The sequence below is a fragment of the Condylura cristata genome, unplaced genomic scaffold, assembly GCF_000260355.1.
Source record: "Condylura cristata isolate star-nosed mole 26May11 unplaced genomic scaffold, ConCri1.0 scaffold00010, whole genome shotgun sequence".
Taxonomy (NCBI): domain Eukaryota; kingdom Metazoa; phylum Chordata; class Mammalia; order Eulipotyphla; family Talpidae; genus Condylura; species Condylura cristata.
This window is the reverse complement of record NW_004567111.1, coordinates 5,480,947-5,491,284: the sequence shown is the minus strand read 5'-3', so window position 1 is coordinate 5,491,284 and position 10,338 is coordinate 5,480,947. Positions and strand designations below refer to the sequence as shown.

The 10,338-nt window shown below is 54.0% G+C and overlaps 2 protein-coding genes across 3 annotated transcripts in view; one reads left to right on the top strand and one right to left on the bottom strand.

Annotated features, from left to right (window-relative positions):
• The window catches only part of UBAC2 (UBA domain containing 2), a 111,535-nt gene that overhangs the window by 24,188 nt on the left and 77,009 nt on the right, over positions 1-10,338 (top strand). The gene's annotated exons all lie outside the window — the stretch shown is intronic.
• Positions 366-1,346, bottom strand: GPR18 (G protein-coupled receptor 18). Its single transcript, XM_012723285.1, has one exon. The coding sequence runs from the start codon at positions 1,344-1,346 to the stop codon at positions 366-368; it is 981 nt and encodes a 326-aa protein (XP_012578739.1).

Genomic DNA, 10,338 nt, shown 5'->3' with positions numbered 1-10,338 from the left:
CACACACACACACACACACACACACACACACTTGATTGACAGCTCACTAGCACATACAGTCAAATCCAGGAAATTAAATCAGCTATTTATTTAGACAGGGCTTAAATAGGAAACTCAAAGTGCATGTTTTTCTCTCAGTAACTCATGGAACTCTCTGATACAAGTCTTGAAGGTGATTATTCGAGTACTCAGCATATTTAATCTTGTTGCCGTCATAAGAGCTCACATAAAGAGTTGTACAAGTTGGGTCTTTAAAAAATGTTTACGCAAACAGGGACTTGCTGATGATCACGTAGAATGTCCACGGCCCCTCGGGCAGATGGCCCAGTGAGTTTTAGAGGGGTGGAGGGCGAGTGTCTTCTCCTTCACAGCATCTCACTGTTTATGTTGCTCAGCGACCTTAAGCTACCTGAGCGGAAGCTTTTCCTGCGCACGCTGCGGAGGTAATTGCGGTAGAGCATGACACTGATGACGCGAGCCTGGAACTGCTTTGAGACGATGTAGTAAAGGATCACATCCAGGCAGGTGCTGAGGTTCATGAGGAAGGTGGTGAAGGCGCCCCACGGGTTGTAGCTGTTGTTGTTTCCGTCCAGCATGAGGATAGCGAAGCAGGTGTGGAAAGGTGTGAAGCAGACCAGCACCTGCACCAGCAGCGTGATGATGATCTTGATGGACTTCTCCTTGACTTTGGGCTTCAGCTTAGACGTCCGGCCGTGGAAGAGGCTGTGGATGATCACCAGGTAGCACCCCGTCATGATGAACAGAGGGATCAAGAAGAAAATGGTCAGTCGAGTGAAGTTGAGCGAGTTAACGGATTTTAAGTAGACGATGTCAGAAATCTTCTGGCAAGTGGAGGCGGTGTCTGGGTCTTCATTGAGCACCAGCGAGGGCACGGTAGTGATCAGGGTCATGACCCAGAGCCCCACGCAGGCCAGCAGGGCCTTGCTGGTGTTTTTAAGCTCTTTGGCATATTTGGGCTGCACGATGGCCATGTACCTGTCGGCACTAATAAAAGCAAACAGCCAGAGAGCAATGCTGGGGTAAAACATTGTGAGTGCCCCCAGGGCATGGCAGAAGTACTTCCCAAAGGGCCACTCCCTCTTTGCATAGTAGACCATGCGGAAGGGTAAGCTCATAATAAAGATTAAGTCCAGTAATGCCACGTTCATCATGTACACGGTGACCGTAGTCCTCTTCTTGGTGGTGCAGCTGAACACCCACAGGGCGGTGACATTGACAAGCAGCCCGATGACGAAGATGCAGCTATAGAAGACGAGGGCCGCAATCCTGTATTCTTCAGGTTCTAGGTCGTGGCCAAGCTGGGCCTGGCTGGGAAGGGTGGTCATCTTAGGGCTGGCTGGCGGGCATGACCCTCAGGAGCTGTCGGGTAGCAAAGAGGAAAAGGTGGAGTAAACCCTTCGTTGGAAAGGAACGCTCGACCTTCGCCCCTTTGACTCGGCTTGTCAGTGAAGGTTAACTTGGAGACCTCTTACGGGGAGGACTCCGCAGACGTGTCAGTATTTCTGAAGAAGCCCCTTCGCTAGATCGTGCTGCATCGTACTAAGCTGCTGAGATAGCCTGGTGTGTCATCACGCTCTGCCAGTGTGTTCATTTCCCACTTTCTATATACCTCCTTTCCCCCCATGGAATCATCTTTGCTTTTATGGGCTTTTTCCTGCCAGGTGAAACTAGGTAATGGTTGTTGCTACGTGAGCATTCTCTGAGGGGACGAACAGGGGAAAGGCAGCCTCAATTTTGTTTTTTTTTGAAGACTTATTTATTTTGTATACAGAACTGGGGTATAGGCTAGAGGTACCAGGAGTTGGGGTGGAGGTGTGCGAGAGGACTCACCAGAGACAGAGTGGGGAGCAGAACAGGCAGATCGGCTACATGCGCTGCTGAGGGGAGCAGCGGGTGAGACAGGAGAGGTCTGCCGCGCCATGTGAGTCACCTCCCTGGGATTGAACTTGTGCTGTAGCGGCTGCAGCCAGCGTCAATGTGTGTGCTTTAGCCCATTGCACCACCAGGGAGGGCCCCGGTAGCCTCAGTTTTGAAACTTAATAGTTGGCTGCTCTGTCCCCTTCAATTCTGTTCATTTTGTAACCAGTTAGTAATGTTCAGATAGTGAATTTTCACTCATGAACCACCACTTTAGTGTATGCAATATGTAACAGAAAATGGTAGTTCGTGAGAGAAAATTCACTGTACTGCATGAGCCCTTATAACTGGTAGATTACTGGGTATTTATAATAATTCTCATTTGCAAGTAGGGATTTCTCTCTTTTTGCTGCTAACTTGCCACTGCCTAGGAGGGGCCTAGTAGGTACTCAGTGAATAAACATCAGCTGCATGGGTGGATAAGTGAAGGAAGCAAGCTTTTGGCGAGCTGACCCGGGGGCCTGGTCTCCAGCCAGAAAGACTTGCTCAGTTGACCTTTAAAGCACTGTTGTGCGCTCTCTGCGTTTTCACAGTCTGGCAAGGAGCCTTGGGCCACGGTCTGCAGACTGAGCGCCTGACCCCAGCTCACGGTGCGGGGAGAGCGCCTGGACCTGTCGCTGCTGCCAGCACCTCGGCCCCCAGGCGCGGGCGCTTGAAGATTGGTTTCCAGAGGGAGCGGTAAAGGCACATATGAGTGCGCCCTTCGGTCCTTGGCGTGTGCCAGACACTGGTACCTCGCCCCATGTCTGTTCCTACTGGAAAGGAGTTCTGTCGTGACGATTCCGGGCTTCAGCCGCAGCATGAAGCTTCCAGCCCTCTGATGCCGTGTCACCGCCGTGAATTCAAAAATGACCTCACTGCAGAGAGGTGGAACCTGTGGCAGCCCTTTGACACGGGGAGGTGGGTGGAAAGTTTCCTTCAAGAACGTCACTGTGCCAGGGGCGGCCTGCCGTGGAGCCCCGTGTCTCCCTTCACTGACGCCCCCCCCCCCCGGGGAATGAGCAGCCCGGCGAGGCACATCGGGCCCTTCGGGGTTAAGGTTAACTTGAGCCGGGGCAAACCCGAAACCAGGTGTTTTTCTGTTCCTTCCTTGACTGTAGCTAGTTCCTGCACTGTTACAGGCAATGATTTTGGAGTAGGGTTCTGTCTACTCAAACACTATCAAATGGCCAAATATTAGTGTAGTTGGAATTTTCGTTTCTATCAAAGGAGAAGTACTGCACGGAGAAAGCAGATCTCCAGTATCATACGAAGGGGAGTGTTTTGAAGTGCTCATTGCTCCCAACTTGAGGAGAGGTTTTTATGGAGTAGTTGTAGTCGTAAGTAACACTTGGATCCTTTTCTTGTCTTCTTGGATTGCATCGGGGCCCCTGCCCACCCCCACCCCTCGCCTGTCCCATTTAAAGACCAGTTTTGAATACGTCTTCCCCTCCCGGTTGGCATCAGGCTGCTTTCATGTTTCCAGTAGTTGTGTTCATTTGCTTTTAAGATTGAAAAAATGATGCGAGATACTTGTTTTAAAGACCCTCTCGCTGCAGGTCGTGTTTTGCACGCGTAGGTGTATTTGGGATAAATATGAAAAAGGGATAGGCTTTCGAGTCAGCTTTCAAAAGCGTTAGGACCCACCATTGTCTGTAATCTTGCTTTACGTTTTGTGAAACAAATTACTGCAACCAGAGATGCTCCAATATACATGTGATTTATCACATCAGACACATTTTCTAAAGATGGAAAAAGTTACATTTGCTATTAAGAGTACTGAAAACAAAGAAAAATGGATTGATAATGCAGAAAGAAGGCAGCATGACCCATTTCAGGGTCCAGCAGCACCACGGTTTCAGTAATGTGTTGTTAAGTACGGTGTGACTTAGGATGTGTGGGTAAAATTAATGCGATTCTACTTACCTCCTGTCCAGAAGACGGTGGCAAGGGAGAGCGTGACCCAGCTCCACAGAAGACATACCTTTGAGCGGCTTGTGCTGAAATAACTCTTTCTAGAAATGGTGTCTTTGAGTTGTGCTTCTCCTGTTTCAGGCTCCTCTCTCACTCGAAGAAGCTGTCTGAGACAGGACTGTCGGCATGGGAGCTGCTGCCGGCTCGGCTGCCGCGGCTGCTCTGTCTCTTTCAGGAAGTGCTGTCTGAAAATGAGACTTTTCGACTTGTGACGACCCTGGATGTGGTTTTTCTCTCTCACAAGTGATTTGCTAACGAGGTTAAGCATTGGCTCCCCCTTGCAGTGATGGCATGTATGGAAGAGAACCGTGCAGGGGGCAGCGGCCTCGCTGGCTTGCTCGAGGGCTGCTCTGTCTCTTGCGAGGGCTGAGAGTCGTCGTGGACCAGATGGGACTCCTGGTCCAGCCGCCTCACTTTCCAGGCTGGGTGCCTTTGCCTGCTCGCTCACCCACCCTCCCAACGCCTCGTCAGCGTGCGCTTTTGTTCCCACTTAGTTTCTGTACATTCAAACAGAGACAATCCCCATCTGATAGGACGGTGAAGACTGTTAGCCAGAAAAGTCCCAAGCGCTTACCATAGTATCTGCCCGTTAGCACTCCTCGACGGCTAACCCTTGGCTGCAAGGCTCCTAAAGTAGAAGAACATCCACATTTTTCCTGTTAAAACATTTCATAATGGTTAAGATTGCAATCTTCACTAATTTGCTTCTGCTTGCATGTAGGGTGTGCTTTATTTTTTAAGTCCCAATGCTTCATATGCGGTAGCTGTCTCGGGGAAGTCTAGAAATAACTCGTTTATTGCATAATCATCCCTGCACACTGCTTAGGATGGACGTGGGAATAAGTCTTGGAATCAGTGGGATATTTACATATCAGGATTATTTTCACCTAAGGAGGGAAATGAAACCATGAAAGGGAAGCCAGCTGCCCAAATCTCTGCCTTCCTAGTTACATTGTGTTTTTTACTTCCTCTCTTCATTAAAAAAAAAAAAAAAAAAAAGGGTCCCACTTGCTAGCCCTAAAATGTTATCTTTAATTTTGGCAAGGCGTGATTCCTCAACCTCTGAAAGGTACGTGAACTTAACTGTGAATTACACGGGTCAGTTTCTGTGCAGGAGTTCCGTTTCCCATGCAGAAGAAGAGTTGGAGGTTTCAGTTCAGACAGGCGCCTCTTCCCCAGGCTGTGCATCGCCTTACTGGCGCATAGCCTGAGTCGGGGGCCCAAATCCAGTGCTCATTCGCGCCGGCGTTCCCCACCATGCAGCCTGTGACCCTGGGCCCTCCCAGGAGGTGCGCGGTTGTGGGGTACAGCCAGACCCTCGTGGAGAGGCAACCCCGGGCAGGGTGGGAACCCCCACTGGGGCAGCCCGGGGGTGCACCCCTCCCCACCCTACTCTCTCCTGAGCTTCTGCCATGGCTCCCCTTGCCCTTCACCAGCCCGGCGTGTCCCTGGCCCTCGCCCGCCGGTCCGCCTGACCGCCGCCGTCTCTGTCCTTGAAGTGGCTTCACTGCTGCCTCCCGCAGGAGGTTTTCTCCACCGCTGAAGCCAGGCTGGTCACTCACCATGTCAGCTCTCGGCACAGCATATCCCATCGTGAAGCCCAGCCAGGCCTGGGGGTGCTGCTGGGTCTTCCCACTCTGAGCAGGCTTCGGCTCACCTCAGCAGGGCGGGCCTGGCCCTGGCCCTGGCCCACGCGCAGTGTGGTGGCGAGGATCTCACCCCCGGGCCTTCCTCTGCCAAGTTTTATCGAAACTAACTGCTCTCCTTTGGGAGGAGGCAGGGAGAAACACGCTGAACAGTAATCTCTGGATTAAGAATATTGAGATACTACTTGGGTAAATACGACTTTAAACATCCCAAGAACTTGTAGCCGTAATCTCACAGCCAGGTCAGTGTGAGCCCTCTTTCACCCTTCCCTGTTTAGTCTCCTCAGCCCCAGGTCCCTGGCGCTTGGCAGTGTGTGCGCAGTTTACGAAGTGTGCAGGCATGCAGGCCATCGGCGACTTACCCCTCAGCCAACAGGCTGAACCCAAATAACCCACGTGCTGGATGATTCTAGTTAAGATGGATTTACTTCCCTCCCTTGGAGGGTCTTAGCAGAGGCAGGACCCCCGCCGGGTCTGTGTGCGGGCATCTTGCCTGCTGCCCCCAGGACAGCTGGTGGCCGGAAGGTGTGGTCCTTGTGATGTGGCGCCTGGCTCACAGTTAACGGCGAGTGTGCACGGGGTGCGTGTGTGGAGACGCCCGGGCGTGAGTAGGGACGCTCAGAAGAAAAAGGTGGTGCTGGGCACAAACCCCTCCGTTGCTGAGGTGCGTTCTCGGGTCCCGAAGCCAGCGCTGCCGGTGAGTGGCTGACTGAGGCGGCTCACAGACGGGCGTCTCATCCATACACCTGCCAGGTGCAGGTGCTGGGTCTGAGTGCTCATGGTTAAGAAGTGCTTGGTTCAGCTCTTCTTAAATGATGTTCATCAAGAACATGAGTGCCTTGGCCTCGCTCATCTGTGACCAGAGGTGACCGGAAGTGGGCCGTCATTGGCAGGGTTCTGGGCGCTCCTCACACATCACCGATTGCCTTTCATGCCTGCAGGCAGGTGGCCAGGTCAGCAGGCCTGGGTGTTTACCTACCCGTGAGGCTCAGACTGAGAAACACAGTGTGCTCTTCTGACTTTTGCCTGATGGCATTCTGTTTCCTCTTGGTGGTTTCTGTGGACGTTGCCCTGATTTAATACAGTACTGGAACAGTAATGTGGCCTGAAGTGGAAGGTCTTGGAACACTGACCATTGTGGGAGCAGGGTGGGGCCTGGTGGGGGGCAAAGAAAATGCTGCCACTCCATCTTGATTCTTCTGAGGCTGGACAGACAAATTAACTAACTACAGACAGATTAGCAGGAGAGAAAAAAAGATTTACAAACGAACGCTTGGAGGATTTACCTGGCTGTAAATTCTGAAGGGTAATGGCGGACTGGAGATAATCTATTCTGTGTTTAGGGGTCTGGGACCTCGGGGCCGGGTGCGGAGGGGCTTCAGTGACAAACAGTGAGGTCGCTCACTGTTAACGTGACGCCTGGTGTGCCCCACCACGCCGATGTCTTCCCCACTGGGAAGGCACAGGATAGGAGGTCCCGGGACCTCACAGCTCTCAGCCTGCGCAGTCTGCATCTGGCAGTGTCAGTGATAGACTGACCAGGCCCGCGGGTCTTGAGGCGACTGCCAGTTCTCCACACCAACGTCATGGTCACTGGAGGGGCCCTGTCTGATCCTCTCAGGGAGACCGGCCCATTACCGCCCTTTCCTCTCTCGAGTGCTCACTAGTGATTCGATGTCCCCAAGGGGAGGTTTTGTAGCCAGAGCCTGTCGGCCCGTAACTTGGATCTTGGTGCCTAGGAAGAGCTCGGCCGTGCAGTGGGCCAGAGGCCCGAATGAGCTGGCAGAACCGGCTCGGCCACACGTCTGCAGTGGCGCCTGCTCAGCCTGCAGCAATCAGGAAAACCAGCCTGGATTCACAGTCCCGTGCCTCCCGCTCTCTGAAACACTCCAACCGAAAGGCCGGAACGGGAGGCGTCGGCGAGGCTGGGAGCCGTCGGCTTGCGGTGGGAGTTTAAACTTGGGAAACAGTTGACGTTGAGGGCTGAAGCGAAGAGACACAGCCTGCGACGGAGAGCCCACGCGAGGGTAGAAACGCGGGTGCCCGGGCGCCAGGAGGCGGAGCGGAGAGTGCGGGCGTGACACTTGCAGATTAGGAGCTCCCCCCCCCCCCCGTTCGGCTCCCCAAGGCGAACCCTTGGGAAGCACACAGAAGGGAGGCGGGAAGGCGGGCGTGACGGGTCTGTGAGGCAGCATCCTGCAGCCTGGGTCCCCGAAAGCAGGACAGACAGACAGGCCGTGCACAGGCTGTGCTTACTTAGGGGTGGCAGCTTTGGGTGGGTTGTGAGCGCGTGAAGTAGCGAGGAGGGCATCCCAGGAGAGCTTCCAGAGGCTGGCAGGCTCTGTTTGGCCTCAGTGCCAGTTAGCGTGTGTGCTGTGGGGACTTAGGCCACCTGCTTTTCGTTTGCTCCCATGCCTCAAAGGATCTCAGTAGAAGCCAGCTGGCGGGTTACTTAGCCTCACTGCAGGAAGACCCCTGAGGAGGGCTGGTGACAGCAGAACTTGGGGGCCAGAAGCCCTTGGCCAGACTGTTGCTTAGCGGCACCCGGCTCATAGGCCCGAAGAGACCGAAGGAGGGAGGGCACAAGAAGCCGGAGGAGGGACCCCTGTGGAGTCGGCCTCCTGAGCTGAGCGGCCACTTCCTGTCGCGGGTCAGACAGCCGAGGCAGCCTTGCAGGAGGGGACCTCAGGAAATAGTGTGCTGGCCTCAGGCAGCTTCGCCGCTCCAGAGGCGGCTCAGTGAAGCGGGATGGCGCTGAGTCCCCGAGCCGGCGGGGCAGCGAGGAGAAGGGAAACGCAGCAGACGGACTCGGCGGCCCACGGCACTCTGTACGTGCACTGTGTTTCCTATTCGTAAAGGGGTTTCGGGGTTGGAACCAGCTGGGCTTGAGCGTCTCCCTGCTGCTCGCGAGTGGCTTCCGTGTACCGTCTCAAGGTTTTAAGACTTGATGCTCGTTTCTTACCTGTGAGTCACCTGTTCTTACGGTTTGTGGAGAGTTCGTGTTACAGACGCCAAATTTTCTTTTGTCTCCTGCATGAAATGTTAGCCTTTTTCTTGGGTGTTTATTTATTTGGAGGGGGGGAGAATTTTCAGACCAGGGGTGAATCTTCCATTGTCTCCCTCTGAATTTTTGTGGGATGGAATTGAGAGACATAGGCTAGGACTTGAGGCTCGCTGCCCACACGGCCCCACGGCCTCTGTGTTTCGTGAAAACCCGTTCCACGGGGTCACGCCTGTGTCACTGGTGCCCCACAGCCCAAGCCGGCCCTGCGGTTCCTGTCCTCCCCCTCTGCGCGACTTCATCTACCTTTATGTCAGCTGATTATGACATAGGTGATGTTTATTTCTCCCATGTGTGTTCATTTCTAGCAGATTGTTCCGTTGTTCCAGCCAGTTTGCCTTCTACTTTTAACTCTTTACCCGCTGGTTTCACGTGCAGTGGCAGCTTGGAGAGGCTGCTCTCCCCTCACTGCGCCCCACCCCTCTTCCAGCAGAACGGGTGCTCTGGGTGCCCCAGAGGTGCCTGGAAACATCTCAGCAGCCTGAGAAAGACAGGAAGCGCGTGGGGCCCCTTCCCCCGCCTGGCAAGGCTGCGCTGGGTCGCCCACAGCAGTCTCCCTCGGCCTTCAGAATCTGGCACCAGTGATGACCAGGTGAATTTCTGCTAGGATTTTTCTTTTCCTTGCAGACACTTTTTTGTATGGAATTCTTTGTAAGATGTTTATGACTTCCTGCTCATGCATTCAGTTCTTGGAGTGTAAATCTCCACAGAAAGGGGAGGAAGGAAGTTGGGAGCGGCCACCCTCAGCGCCCGGCCGGGAGGGCCGGTAACCGCCGGGTCACCCCCGGGAAGGTTGGCCCTTCTCACTGTAACGCTGCTCTTCACTTCACACCAGCCCTCAGACGATTCTGGCACGGGGAGCCAGAGGGGTGTCGACAGTCCTTCTCGCGCTGCGCTGTGAGCTGTGTCTGTCTTGCAGACCTGCTGTGCGCGCCCAGCTTAGTGCTTCACACACAGTCGTGCTCGCTGCTAGGCTTTAGGGTGTTTTTTCCCCATGAGGAAGGAAATGAAGCCCTCCCCCGACCCCCCACCGCCCTCAAATGAACACCCGGTGTCTCTAGGTAGATGGGGTCACAGAGACACTCAAGCAAAAGAATTGTGACCAAAATGACAGATTAGGGTTGGTGCAGTAGACGCAGCCGTAGGCCGAGAGCGTTTGGGAAGCTCAGCATGTACTGGCCGAGAAGTGGGCACAGTTTATTTCCAGGTGGAGAACTCATAGGTAAGAGAGGAGGAAGTACTTTGGGGTGGCTCACACTTGGGAACCTCCTTGCCCTGGCTTTGCGATGCGGTGGCCCTGGCTGCTGCTGCCCCCTGCTGGTGCCCAGCGGGCTCGCAGTTCTTCCACTTAGCGGACCTGAAGTCTTGTTGAGACGGAAATGCGTGTTTAAGAAGGCTGTTTGTTCATTGGTGAGAGGCACTGTAAGTGCCGTATGCTAATCCTCTGACATTCGGGTTGGTTAGTGTTGTGCAGAAACATCCATGCCTCGAAAACAGCTTGGCTTAGGGACCATTTCTTTTCTGCCGTCATTGGAAGTGTCCTCTTTTTAAAAAGATTTATTTATTTCTGCATCCAAGAACTGGGGTGCAGGCCAGAGGTGCGGAGGGTGAGCGGATTCACCAGAGATAGAGTGGGGAGCAGAAGAGGCAGATGGACTGAAATACACTGCTGAGGGGAGCAGCGGGCAGGTCCGGAGAGGTCTGCTGCGCCCTGTGGGTCACTCCCTGGCCGGGGATGGA